Below are 14621 nucleotides of genomic sequence, written 5' to 3' on the forward strand. Positions count from 1 at the left end.
CCTCTGCATCTCCTGCCCCATGCCCGCAGCCTCGGCATCTCCTGCCCCATGCCTGCAGCCTCTGCATCTCCTGCCCCATGCCCGCAGCCTCTGCATCTCTTGCACCATGTCCGCAGCCTCCGCATCTCCTGCCCCATGCCTGCAGCCTCTGCATCTCCTGCCCCATGCCCACAGCCTCTGCATCTCTTGCACCATGCCCGCAGCCTCCGCATCTCCTGCCCCATGCCTGCAGCCCCTGCATCTCCTGCCCCATGCCCTCAGCACTGCATCTCCAGATCCATGCCCACAGCCCTGCATCTCCTGTACCATGCCCGCAGCCTCTGCATCTCCTGTACCATGTCCAGATCCTCTTCATCTCCGGTACCTCTGTATCTCCAGTACCATGCCCGCACAGCCTCTGCATCTCCTGTACCATGCCCGCAGCGCCTGCATCTCCTGCACCATGCCTGCAGCACCTGCATCTTCTGTACCATGCCCACAGCCTCTGAAATGTCCTCCTGTACCATGCCCGCAGCCTCTGACATCTCCTATACAAGGCCCACATAGCCTATGACCACCTCCTGTACCACGTCTGCACTTTTAACGGGAATTTGCTCATATGCCCTATATGCTTTTATATCTGTCTCATCTACTGTATAATACACTCTTCATTGTGCTTTAAAATGCATGGTTTTTCCCTTTTATGAACAAGAAAATAATGACGTTATGCTGTTGGACTGGTATAATAATACTGGTATAATAATGCTATGGGGCTGGTATGAACTAGTACCAGGGCTGAATTTTATTCCCAGTCTGGCCGTGCATACCCCTCATCATAACCTCCATATTTCTTCTTCTACACATACTGCCCTCTATCATACCCTCCGCAATCTGTTCCTGTACATACCCTTCTTCATACCCTCCACATTTCTCTGTACTAAGGTGACTAGTGATCAGGGGCACTGACTGGCTGCTCTGGTGACATTGTACTTTGTCAATCACTGTTTGGAAACATTCTGTTTCCTCCTATAGCTGATCAGTATGAGCGGAAGCAGAGTGCTGGCTACAATTTGGAGCCTTTGTGTACATGTCTGATCACTGTGATTGCTCACAGGGATCACATGGTACATTGCCAATTTATTTGGTCCCACGCCCCACCCTGTGATTTGCTGTGTCCCATAGATATGGCGATCGGAGAGCTTGCTGTTGGGTCAAAATGCCCTCATGCTCTCTTGTCTGTGTTTGGCTGTTCCCAAATCCTTTCCCCGCTCCTGTTTGTGGGTGTCTCCTTTACCTAGCAGGCTGCTAAGGAGACCTCCATGTGTGTGTACGCCCAGCTGGGACCTGAGCCAAGCTGTGTGTGTCCATTAAAGCAAGCAATGTCCCCTCTCTCTCATCACAGCAATATGACAGACATCGGCAGCAGCTTGTTGCTCCCCTACCCTCCCTGCCCATCAGTACCCTCTACAACCCTGAAGTTCAGGGAAGCAGCATGGAATATCCTGGAGCCGGCGTCAGTGAACATGGACCACCGGTAAGAGTTTGGGGAAGGGTATATGAAAAGGTACTTGGGTATATTTTCCCTTAATGCAGAGAATGCATTAGGTAAACAATTCCTAGTATTTAGTACTAACTTTAGGCTTCTTTTACATGGGCATATGTGTATTTTCTGCATAGAATGCAAGTTTTTGCTGTCAGAGCTAGCAGAAGTTCATATTTAAAATCTGTGCCTAAAGTATTTGTCTAAACACCTACAGCGTAAAAATATGTGCTGCATGCATATAAACATGGTGCTTTGGACACCCATGTGAATGAGCCTTTGATCTGTTCAGTCCTACCTAAACCCAAAAGCAAACATTTATCATATTGCAGCTTAACTTTCTTCGGTGTTAGGACTGCGTTATTTTGTTTATTTTTTTTTTTAGGCTTTTTTATTTTCACCTGGGGATCTGGACAGTAAGTCTGTTTTTTTGTTTTTTTTTCAACTCCCCTCACCTGAGGCTGACAATGCTGTTGTCCAAATCTGCCCCCTATGCTCCTTTATCCAGGAGTGAGGGCGCTCTAATACAGGGAGTTTGTTACTGGCCAGATCCCCAGGTGAAAACGGAGGGGGAAAAAAAAGTCTAAGAAAGAAAACGAATGCAGCCACCACATCTAGTGATTGGTAAGCTGCAATATATTATATAATATATAGGGTAGCACAGTGGTGTAGTGGTTAGCACTTTCACCTAGCAGCAAGAGGGTCACTAGTTCAAATCCCAACCACGACACTAACTGCCTGGAGTTTGCATGTTCTCCCTGTGCCTGCGTGGGTTTCCTCCCACCCTCCAAAGACATGCTGGTAGGTAAATTGGATCCTGTATAAAAAAAAAAAAAAAAAAAAATTGCCCCTACTATGTATGTATGTGAGTTAGAGACCTTAGATTGTAAGCTCCTTGAGGGCAGGGACTGATGTGAATGTACAATGTATATGTAAAGCACTGCGTAAATTGACAACGCTATATAAGTACCTGAAATAAATAAATATATTACATTTTTAGTTTTGGGTTTAATGCCGCATTAACTGTTGCCTCCAGTTTTCTATATAGTTCTGCCAGGCAAACAACTACACAGGTGAAAACTGTTGTTATCATGTATGGAGCTGGGCTGTATCATGTGTGCTTCCTCCTGATAAAATACATTCCTTCTCTGTGACCTCCCTAGGAAACAGAAACTAGCAGCATAAATAGGCTGCGGTGTGGTTAGGTTTCTATTCTCCTCTAAACTCCTGGTTTCACTTTCTCTTCTCCGGCGCAGCAATACCATAACAAGCTGCTGCTGTTTCCATTTCCCCAGAATGATGGCAGGCTGTAAAACTTCTCCCATTCTCTGCCTCCAGCTCTTCTTACACACCAGGTCTAGGCTGAGAACCTGCAGAAGGATGGCCAGTGCCAGAGTAAAATCCCGAATGTATGCTGTGGAATCTGCCTGTAATTCTCCCTTCTATTTCACTTTAAAGGACAATGGAAGCCCAGTGCCCTCTAGGACCTCCAATGTCTGGCCATTCCTAGCACAAGGGGGTCACGCTCATTCATTGTGTGTAACTACCAGCCATCGGGTGCAAGCAGCGAGGCTACAGAAGTCAATGGGAAAAGAACTGACTGCGATAGCGCCTGGGATTCGGGTAGTAAAACTCCTCTCATATATTCCTGATAACCTTCATGGGTCTCTGCAGAAAGGGTTCCTAATTCTGGATCCACAACATCACCGTGACATACAGAATAAATTGGAGGGTCTACTCCGGGAGAACCAGCAGGACATCCAGCTGTGCACCTATACAGGAGAACAGGGCCGGGTCTGGCAGAGCCGATGGGAAGTCAATGGACAAGTGAAGGAGATGGACCGGTCAGAGGTTGTGGAAGTGAATGGCCCAGTGCCATCTCCATTTGTGGAAATTCTCAGAGGTTCTGCTGTGTATTCCTCCCTGCAGGATGTACTGTCTGTGCTGCATGAGGTGAGATACAATACACAAGGTACACCATGTTATTTTATTGTCTCTGTGGACTGCCAGAGAATTGCCTAGAGAGTGCAGAGAAGACAGGATTTAGTATCACACACAATCCGATTCTCGCTGACGCTCACATATTTCTATACACACACTGACAGTGTTCTGTCAGAATAAGCAACCCGTCAGATTAGGTACCGTAATGAACGTTCTGTCAGCTGAAATCTTACTGCGCATGCACAGGTTTGCTAATCTGACAGAACACCTGCAGTCATATGTCACCAGCAGACATCTTACTACACCCAGCTACGTTTTATATTTCAAAGTCATTTTACGAATAAAGTGAGTGTATATAAATCACTATAGTATATTGTGATCCGTCATGCTGTTTTCATGTTACATTTTCAAAGCCTAAAGGTTTAGCGCTGACCAGTGCGGGGTGTACCAAGATGGCCTCCGTCACCTTTCTATAGCTGCCATCCAGCTTCTTTCAAAATGTAACATTCAAAACAGCATCACAGATATCCATATACTATATTTATTTACATTTTATTTACAGTTTATTGCTAAAATGACTGTGAAATTTAAGATGTAGCTGGGTGTAGGAACATGTCCCCTGCCGCCTTCTGACCGCAGGAGTTCTGTCACATTAGCAAACCTGCTACGCATGCGCAGAAAGTATTCAGGTGACGGAACGTCACTTCCGTTATCTGTTCTGATGGGTCACCTATTCTGATGGAACACCGGAATTAGGCTTTAGAGCTGTATTTACATCTAAGTATCACTTGTACATGTGTTTTTTTTTTTTTTTTTTTTTGTGCATTTTCGTGCTGCAACAAATGTACCTTTTTTTTGTGCGTTTGGGGTGCCATTAACAATAAATGACAGTAAAAGCACAATACGTTTTTGGTGCATTTACAGAACGTTTAGATGTGAATGGAGCCTTAAGCTAACCATACATGTTACAGTCTGACTGTACGGTTTTAGATTTACCAAAAACTGAACAATCCAAACCAATGGAATCCAAACTTCAGCTTTAAACTATCTTATTGTGTGCTGTTGACAGTTAAAAAAGAACTCTGGGAGAAATTTATTTTTTTTCCCATGCAGTGGGGCTGTACCGACACTGCATGGGGAAACTGCTTGTTTAGTCTAGGGGTGCACCAAAAGGATATACTTACCTGATCCTTCGATCTTCCAGAAAACAGCGCACCTTCACATCCAGTGGTTGACTGTTCCTACCGTCCTCACGTCCAGAGTCAGTTTATGAGCGTGATGACGTCAGGAGCAGTCCATGCACAAGACTGCTAGCGTGCGGGGGATGGGGTTGGGATCAGGAGCAGTGGGGACTAGTCTTGTGCTGGGAGGTTCGGTGACTTAGGTAAGTATGTCTCCGCTCTCCTCACCCCTGGGCAAAAACGAGCAGTTAACCCATGTAGTGTGGGTACAGCACTACCTGAGTTCTTCTTTAAAGCGGAGTTCCGGGCACAAAAAAGATTTTTTTTTTGTGCCCCTCCGCTAGGTATGCCTCACCTGAAAAGGAATTGGATAGTTATTTTTTTTTTTTTTTGTTTACTCACCTTTTTATTGACGATCGTAAATACTCACCTATGACAGCTTCCTCCTCCAGCGCCGAGGCTCACCCCGTCACTTCCTGCCTCGCGATGATTCCTGGGAGCTAAACGTCATAGCTCCCAGGAATCAATGCGCCGCACCGGCCCCGCTCGTCATTTCCGGGCGATGCCGCATTCCCCTGCTAAACAGCTTCTGGGCATGCCCAGAAGCTGTTTAGGAATGCGGCGCCGCACCGGAAGTGACGAGAGGGGCCGGTGCAGTGCATTCTGGGACACGAAGACGCGGAAGAAAACAGAGAAGAGGACCGCGCCGGCTTCAGCTGCCCACAACCGTGATGGAAACGCTGTGGAAGAAAATTTCTAAGTAAGTATTTCTTCTAAAAGGTAAGTGCGAACCGGGACAGATCAGAGGCTATCCATTGTGGAATGTGCTAGCCCTGACTGTCCCGGGGGTATGTTCAGGAAAAAATCGTTTCTCTGCCCGGAACTCCGCTTTAAGCAGTGAAATATATAATGGCATCCCTCTTATTTGGTGTGAAAAAAAAAAGATTGGGTGGGATGATGGGAGTTGACATACTAAGGGGGAGAACTTGAAGCATTACTAAAAACAATTTTTTTTTTTTTTAAAGTAACAAACATGTTATACCTTGAAAAGAAACAAAGAAACTGCGCTCTTACATCATAAAATACATAACACCATAGTGAATAAACAATAGTGAATAGACAAATAAATAAATACACCTTCTTAAATTCTAAAAAATACATAAAAAGTGTGTAGTCCATATATAATCCCAGACGTGAAAAGCATCTTCACTGGGTATATGAAAGGTTCCTCTCCACTAGCATGCAGACGCATTATGCACTCACCAGACTTAATTGATCCCTATTACAGGGAGTCTAATTACGACTCATTACGAATCATCCATTCAATATGTATATAAATAGTGTATTCAAAGCTCCAGTGTTGCTATATAGAGAGGGAGAGGAAGAAACACTCTCATGGGGCAGTATGTCAAATCATTTATTTAAAAAAGAAGGTTGTATTGCAGTTACATTAAAGAAGACAGGGATCAGCATGTATTGTACAGGAACCGCCAGTTTGGGCTCCACCTGCATTCCAGCTGACCGGAAAGGATGTATCTCAAAACATCACCCAACGCGGTTTTGTCAGTCTGTCGGACATCCTCAACATGTTATACTTGTCTGCGCTGTGCAATGGTATTGCACAGAGCAGCCCCGAACCTCCTCTTCTGGGGTCCCTCTCCGGCACTGTCCACTCTTCTTCTGTCTGCCCCCATAGCAATCCCCTTGCTATGGGGGCAGAAGTTGCAGGCTCACTCCCAAGCTGGGCTGTGTGTGTCTACAGACTTACGCAGCGCAGCTAGGCCCTGCCCTCTACTCCCTCCTTACTGGATTTCATTGACAGCGCTGGGAGCCACTCTGTCTCTGAGCCAGTGAGGAGAGAGAGCAGCACTGCTTCTCTCAGACACAGCACTGGATCGAGATCGGGGATCAGGCAAGTATTTGGGGGGGGGGGGGCTGATTATGGAAGGTTTTTTACTTTAATACAGAGAATGTATTAAGGTGAAAAAAGAAAAAAAAGCCTTTAGCCTTTAGAACCACTTTCATAGAGATAAAAGGTAAATGTGTATTGTACTGTTCCCATATAAAATTTAAAGTGATTGTAAAGTGTTTTTTTTTATTAAAATAAACATGTTAGACTTACCTGCTTACTTGCTGTGCGCAACGGTATTGCACAGAGTGGCCCCTTCTCGGGTCCCCCACTGGAGCTCCTGGCTCTTCCTCTTTGTCTGTCCCCATAGCTTATGCAGGGGGGGCTCCCGAGCCGGTGTGTGTGTGTGTCTGTAGATACACACAGTGCAGCTCAGTCGCCCCCATTCCCTCCTCATAGGATTTAAGTGACAGCAGCAGGAGCCAATGGTCTAACCAAGCCTGTGAGAGAGGGGAGTAGACTGCTGTAGAGAGGACAGCGTTGGATCAAGAATGGGGGGGGGGGGGGGGTTGGTATTGAAAGATTTTATTGCAGAGAATGCATTAGGGTAAAAAAAAAATAATAAAAAAAAAAACTTTTCCCTTTAAAACCATTTTAAATAAACATCTAAAAAAAAAGCAGAAAAACATTAACAAATGTTTTTTTTTTTTTTTTTTTTTATTTATTGTAGAGCGTCGCTGTGATCCCGGAAGTGGAAAAACTTTTACAATTTATGGATTTTGGTACCATTCCAGAAAAAGGATCCCATCCTGTCATTGTAATAGAAGGGCTCGATGCCACAGGTATGACACAATGGAAGTACATAGAACAGAAAGTATAACTTTGTATTGTTTAGCGGTTGGTTCACACCAGGAATCGCACTGAAGCCGGGGCGTGCTCCTGTGCGATTTGAGTGCAGTGCGTTTTCAGTCCATTCATTTGAATTGGGTTAATTCGCACTGCACCGCACCATAAGCAGATCTGGTGCAGGATATTACACTGAGTTTAGGGTGTTGTTAGCTTTGCATTGACACCTGCTGCAGATTGCAAGTGCAGTGCGTTTTGAACATGGTGCGGGGAAACACGCATGGAACGCAGGATTTTTTGCAGTGTTTTGATGTAAACAGGTCCTGAAAAGCTGAAGTTTAATCTGCTTACATTTTGCCTTCCATGGTTCATTGCTTCCTCCTTTATTAACATAATAGCAAAGTTTTTAAATAAAACCTTTCTATTTTCACTTACTTTATTTCACATACTTTATTTTAGATCCAGTCACTGGGTCTCTTTGTTCCTCTATGCAATGTATGCAGATCATGGCTGGTGGGAGGGGCCCTACATAGTTTTTTAAAAGCAACATCATGCCCTAGGTAATGGCCACATGTGATACTGAGCCTTCATGATTAAAAGAACTGGTCCCTAACTCACATTCATGTATACACATACTAGGGTCAATTTGTGTAAAATTTACAGCACTATATAAATACCTGTAATAAATAAAATAAAAATAAATTCAATTAATGAAATGGGTGGGCCAGGGGCAGGCTGGGGAGGAAAGGGTTAGATGATGCCAGACATCCTGAAGCCAAAAAAAAGGTGGGCTGTAACTGACTCCAGCTTCTAATGCACACTACGAGAAGCTTACAGTGTGCAGTAAAATTGGAGTAAGCTCATTTTAGCAGAGGAGAGGAGCCTGTGGAGGGAGTGAAGGGAAGGCTGGTGTTCGGTTTTCAGTAAACTTTTATCCAAAACATTCCATGGTTTTGGAAAGGACAGAGAATAGTTAGTATCTTTGTTGGGTTTTGATTGCTGTCTGTGACCTACTAAGTTAAAGCTGAACTCCAGATTTGATGTTAGTTCATCTAAAAGCTGGTCCAAAAAACCAAGTAGATGCGCCCGCTGTCAGCGCTGTATAAACTTTATTTAGCATCAGTTATGTACAGTATACAGCACTGTATAAACTTTATTTAGCATCAGTTATGTACAGTATACACCGCTGTATAAACTTTATTTAGCATCAGCCATGTACAGTATACAGCGCTGTGTTCCCGCAGTGGTACAGGAACTCCACGTCCAGCTCCCGGAACAAAATCAAGTTGGGCTAAGCGCTGCTCAGCCATTCACAGGAAGCCTTGTATTTCATCAATCCATACATGGCTTCTTCTGATTGGCTGAAGTGGAGAGGTGGGCAGATGATGTCACAATCTCCGCCAATCAGAAGAAGCCATGTATTTATTAAAGACATGCAAGGCTTCCTGAGAATGGCTGAGCTCAGTCCGACTTTTTGTTTTCGGGAGCTGGATAGGAAGTTCCTGTACCACTGCTGGAACACAGCGGTGTATACTGTGCATAACTGATGCTAAATAAAGTTTATACAGTGCTGTATACTGTACGTAACTGATGCAAAATAAAGTTTATACAGCGGTGTATACTGTACATAACTGATGCTAAATAAAGTTTATACAGCGCTGTATACTGTACGTAACTGATGCAAAATAAAGTTTATACAGCGGTGTATACTGTACATAACTGATGCTAAATAAAGTTTATACAGTGCTGTATACTGTACATAACTGATGCTAAATAAAATTTATACAGCGGTGTATACTGTACATAACTGATGCTAAATAAAGTTTATATATAGCGCTGACAGCGGGAGCATCACTTACTGAATCTAATAGTTTTGTTTGGACCAGCTTTATCCATACTAACTATTTAAAGTCCTAAGAAACCAAACCTGGAGTTATGCTTTAATTTGCTCTAAATTTCTGGTCTGGTGATATGTGCCATTGGGACAGGAAGGGAGGTAAAATCTCCACCAGACAGCAATAACTTCTGAAGGCTTTCATGTTTTATATTATTAGATCTTCATGTGATTTTCACAATAAAGGTACATTTACAGTATGTACATTTATGTACTACACAGTAAAACCTTGGTTTGAGAGTAACTTGGTTTAAGAGCGCTTTGCAAGACAAGCAAAATTTTCAAATACATTTTGACTTGGTTTACAAGCGATGTCTTGATATACAAGTAGCTTCAAGTCACAGCTGAGTATAAAAGAGAAAAGAGGCGCCTCTAAGTGTAGCAATATGGTTAAATTTAATGAAGGTACAACATTTAGCAACTCACATGGTTGATGATTGGAACAGGCACATCTAAGGATGCAGGCATCCAGGCTAAAGCTGTCCACATAGACCATCCTCTGCACCGCCATCTACGTCATCCCTTCCATGCTGCCCCTCGCTTTTAGATCCCTTTACTGCAGGGTGGTCTTCCCGGTCAGGATTACAGACTGGCAGCCGGCGGTGCAGAAGATAGTCCATGTGGACAGCTTTACCCCGGATGCCTGCATACTTAGATGTGCCTGTTTTATTCATCAACCATGTGAGTTGCTAAATGTTGTACCTTCATTAAATGGAACCATATTGCTACACTTAGAGGCGCCTTTCTTCTCTTTGATACTCTGTAGCTCCTACTGGATTTTGCTTCTTATCCCCTTGTGGAAGTGGCTATTTGTGGATGGACATTTTATGGTTATATAACCTATCGCAATGCTATCATCTTTTTATATGGACTATAAACTGAAGGACTTATGAATAAATGGTTGTGGAATGAATCATCTGAGTTTCCATTATTTCTTATGGGGAAATTTGCTTTGATATAAGAGTGCTTTGGATTACAAGCATGTTTCCGGAACGAATTATGCTCGCAATCCAAGGTTTTACTGTATATGTACCATATATATATATATATATATATATATATATATATATATATATATATATAGCTATATAAGTAACGTTACACTTACCTCCACAAATGCTGCAGTACAAAACTTCCTGAAGTTCTTCAAGAGATGATTTCTGATTGGATAATGGCACATTCCGAATCACTATTAGGGCTTGTATTTGAGAGCAGTTGTAAACTTCATTGAAAAGTGAATTTGTCTTGCAGTTGACTTCATTTTGATCGTCTTTTGACTTTCTAAGCTGCATCAACATGCTTCAAGCTCCTTTTACATTCCTTTTGCAAAATGAGCTTGAAGCATGTTGATGCAGCTTAGATGAGGAGAGAAGTAGTTCTGGGCAGGCCTTTTTACAGTGCAATACCCTATTCAAACCAGTTCTGGACTGGAAGCATTTGCCCCTTAATGACAAGGCCATTTTTCTTTTATTCGGCACTGCGTTCCTTTAATGGAAAATTGCGTGGTTCGACGCTGTACCGAAATAAAATTGATGTCCTTTTTTCCCCACAAATAGAGCTTTCTTTTGGTGGTATTTGATCACCTCTGCGTTTTTCTTTTTTAATTTTTTGCGCTATAAACGAAAAAAAAAAAAAAAGCAACATTTTTGAAAAACAAAAAAAAAACAATATTTTTCACATTCTGCTATAGAACATTGCCCCCCCAAAAAATTAAAAATCAAAATTTTTCATCTTTTTAGGTCAATTTGTATTCTGCTGCATATTTTTGGTAAAGGAATCGCAATAGGCGCATTTTAATTGGTTTGCACAAAAGTTATCGCATCTACAAACTAGGGGAAAGATTTAGGTCATTTTTACTGACGGCGATCTGCAATTTTTAGTGGGACTGCCACATACCCCTAACTGACATTTTTGACACTTTTGGGGGGACCAGTGACATTATTACAGTAATCAGTGATAAAAATATGCACTGTTACTGTAATAATGACACTGGCAGGGAAGAGGTTAACCTAGGGGTGATGAAAGGGTTAAGTGTGAGCCTAGGGGAGTGTTTACTAACTGTATGGAGGATGGGCTTGTGAAGTGATCATAGAGACCTCTGATCCTATATAGAAGGATCACAGGCGCTCTGTGATCATTTCAGAGAGAAGAATGGTTAGCTGTGTTTACATCAGCTTACCGTCCTTCTCTCCCAGCGGGGAGTGATCGATGGTGCCTGGCAGCAATTGCAGCTGCCGGCCCTGTGCATCGGCATCCCTGCTCGCCCGCCACCCAGCACCATGCGCACGAACGACGTAGAGCCAACCTGCCGCAGTAAAAAGCCGCATAAGCAGATGACTCCTCTGTAGTGCTGGATCCCATCCCATGTGGAGTGATAACTGCACTCCACCTCTTATTCCAGCTAGCGGTCTCCAGAGCGGTGGGAGCAGCAGGATAGAAGAGATCTTCAGGTCAGTGTGAAGCAATACACGTGACATTATAGTAGAAGGCTGCTTTCACAGTGATGTGCTGCGGTTTACCCACACCGTGGGTGCAGTTTAGTGTACCTGCAGCTTTCCTGCGGGTTTGCTGCACTTAGCCATAGACTTCTGTTATATCCTGCAGGTTTGGTGCAATTTCTGCATGAAGGAGTTTTGGTGCACTTTCAGAAAGTTCATTACACCTGCAGGATATAATAGTCTATGGCAAAGCGCAGCTAACCAAGGAAAGCCACAGATGCACTGCGCTGCACCTGAAGTGCAGGTAAATAGCACATCAGTGTTAAAATCAGTCTTATAGGGAGCTTAGAACAGTAAGAGATCATTTGAGTTTGCTGTTTGGGGAGGGGGTAAAACCCCATAGTTAAGATGTGTTTTACCTGCCACCCCAACCGCCCCCCATTTAGCTGCAGTGGCCAGAGGTGTACACATGTCAAGTGAATGAGGACACTCTGCAAGTGCCCTGCAATCTTGCGCAGTACAGCAAACAAGGGGTTAAAGTAGGCAGCATTGTGTTGCTTTCTCACCACCTACTTTAATCCCTTGGACCCCGCAGAAGCATTCAGTTGTGGGGCACTTGCAGAGCGGCCCCATTTACTTGAATGGGTCCCAATTGGAAGGGGTAGCACCCACCAAAAGCAACAGGGGGTTTAATTTCTGCTGTACCATGTATACACCTTTTGGCTTCTGCCTCAGCAGATAAAGGGGATAGGGATTAGGGGTGGTAAACTCAACCACAAGGTTTTACCATCCCCTAACTTTACATGTGAAAGTGCCCTTAGAGTGCTGCTGAATGCAACTAAGGGCTCAATTAAAAGGGCAGCAGTCACTGCCATTCCTCTGAAAAGCGATCCAAGTATGTTTGACAGGTGGTGATACGTTGCCTCTTCACCACCTGATTTAAGCCCATTTGTGCTGTGCAATACACATGTTTGCAACATGGCAGTACTGCAATTAGAGGTTTAAATCTGGTGTGAGGAGGCGACACAGGGCCACATTGTACCAGGTGATCTTTGACTTCTATCACGTTGGTCAGGTAGATCTCCACCTATTTTAAAGTGAAACTTCAGTCAAAAAATTAAGCCCTGCTAAATCACTTCAGTCTGACCCCTTTTGCAGGTATATCTATGTAAAACATTAAAAATAAGTAGGGTTATATACTACAAAACTTGCGTGTATATCCCTTGCGCCAATGGATGTTGTACTAAATAATTAATTCATTAAATATAATTAAATATAAAATGCAGCTGCTACAGGAAAAAAGGATTGGGATGAATATAAGGCCACAAAAGTGTGGTCTGCTATAGCGCTTGCTTAAAAAATTACATGAGGCTGCCATTTTGCTGAAGCCCAGAGCCCCTTAACAGCAGTGAATCATAAAGCGAAACTACACCCATCGATTTAACATTTTCAAAAAACAGTTACATTCCTGGAATGCCAGGAATGCTAACTGTCACATTTGCTTATGTCCTCAATCAAACTGTTAAACCATCAAATAGCTGGTGTCATAACTGACCACATGTGCAGCACCATGGCAGTTTCAGATCAAACAGAAGCAGCTTCCTTGGCTGTAAAGTATAAGAGGGTTTGATTCTTTAAGGCTGTCAGCAGATTGGCCTCTATAAACTCAGCAGTGCCTAAAAATGAAGAGCAACTAAGCATGCACAGAGCAGGGTGAGAGTGTATTAGTGGATTTTAAACAGTATAGTCACTTATTTTTAATGGGATGAATATAAGGCCACAAAAGTGTGGTCGGCTATAGCGCTTGCTTAAAAAATTGACAATGATTTATCAGTAACCAGGGTGGGATAATGGAGAGTTTCAAATAAAGTGCTGGGTGCTATTAAATAGATCAATATATTCAAAAAACATTTTCAATAAAAATCTAGTAGTTCAAGGGGGTTCAATAAGAATCAATAAATTCCCAAGGAAAATAAAGTGCTAGGTGTGTCCAATATTAAGATTTCCAAACTTCATACACAACAAATGAGCAATAATAATAGTAATCACAATGAGAAAGGTACTAAAATTGATGTAAATCAATATAGCAAATAGATAAATAATATCACAAAATGAGGAAGTGCCTTATGTGCAAATGTGCAAAAAAAGGTCCACATATATAAAGTTCATTAGTGACTCAGGTGAAAATGCAAATAAATATTGAGTGCCAATATAGAAAAAAATGTGTGCAGGTGCTCTGTGTTGAATCCTCCAATAATTGAAATGCTTGTACTTGTGGTGTCACCGTGAGGAATAGTAGGAGAATACACTCACCAGATGTTGTGGGTCCTAAATACCACATGGTATTAGGACCTGTAAGTGCTTTGTGGCCACCAGGGCCAGAGAGGATACTGCTGGGCTTTGTAGTACCGTGTTGGTCCGGGGTCAATCTCCTGGACAGCCTTAATCCACAGGGTCCGGTCAGGGTACAAAAGTAAAAAAGCTCAAGATAGTGTAAAACCTTTTAAAATTAGTCTTTAATGAGGTAGATAAATAGGCAGTACATAGAAAACTGAAAAAAAAAAACCGGAAAAATCGCCAGCCAAAACGGTGAATACCGGCTTGCGTTCCACTCAGGCACCCGTGACGTAGGCAGCGTGCGTTCCACCTTACGCGCGTTTCATCAATGCGTATGACGTCTTCAGAGGTGGACATGTGGTGAGTGTATTCTCCTACTATTCCTCACGGTGACACCACAAGTACCAGCATTTGGATTATTGGAGGATTCAACACAGAGCACCTGCACACATTTTTTTTCTATATTGGCACTCAAGATTTATTTGCATTTTCACCTGAGTCACTTATGAACTTTATATATGTGGACATTTTTTGCACATTTGCACATAAGGCACTTCCTCATTTTGTGATATTATTTATCTATTTGCTATATTGATTTACAGCCAAGGAAGCTGCT

At 43.0% G+C, this 14621-nt stretch overlaps 1 protein-coding gene across 1 annotated transcript in view; it reads left to right on the top strand.

Moving 5' to 3' along the window:
- Positions 1–2754: 2754 nt before the first annotated feature.
- The window catches only part of CMPK2 (cytidine/uridine monophosphate kinase 2), a 40987-nt gene continuing 29120 nt past the window's right edge, over positions 2755–14621 (top strand). Inside the window, exons 1-2 of the mRNA XM_082252337.1 lie at positions 2755–3472; positions 7221–7332. Coding sequence (XP_082108463.1) covers positions 2816–3472; positions 7221–7332 — 769 coding nt within the window. The 5' untranslated portion in view covers positions 2755–2815. The remainder of the gene's footprint in view (positions 3473–7220; positions 7333–14621) is intronic.

The sequence above is a fragment of the Pelophylax lessonae genome (genome assembly GCF_965119305.1).
Source record: "Pelophylax lessonae genome assembly, chromosome: 3".
In the NCBI taxonomy this organism is placed as follows: domain Eukaryota; kingdom Metazoa; phylum Chordata; class Amphibia; order Anura; family Ranidae; genus Pelophylax; species Pelophylax lessonae.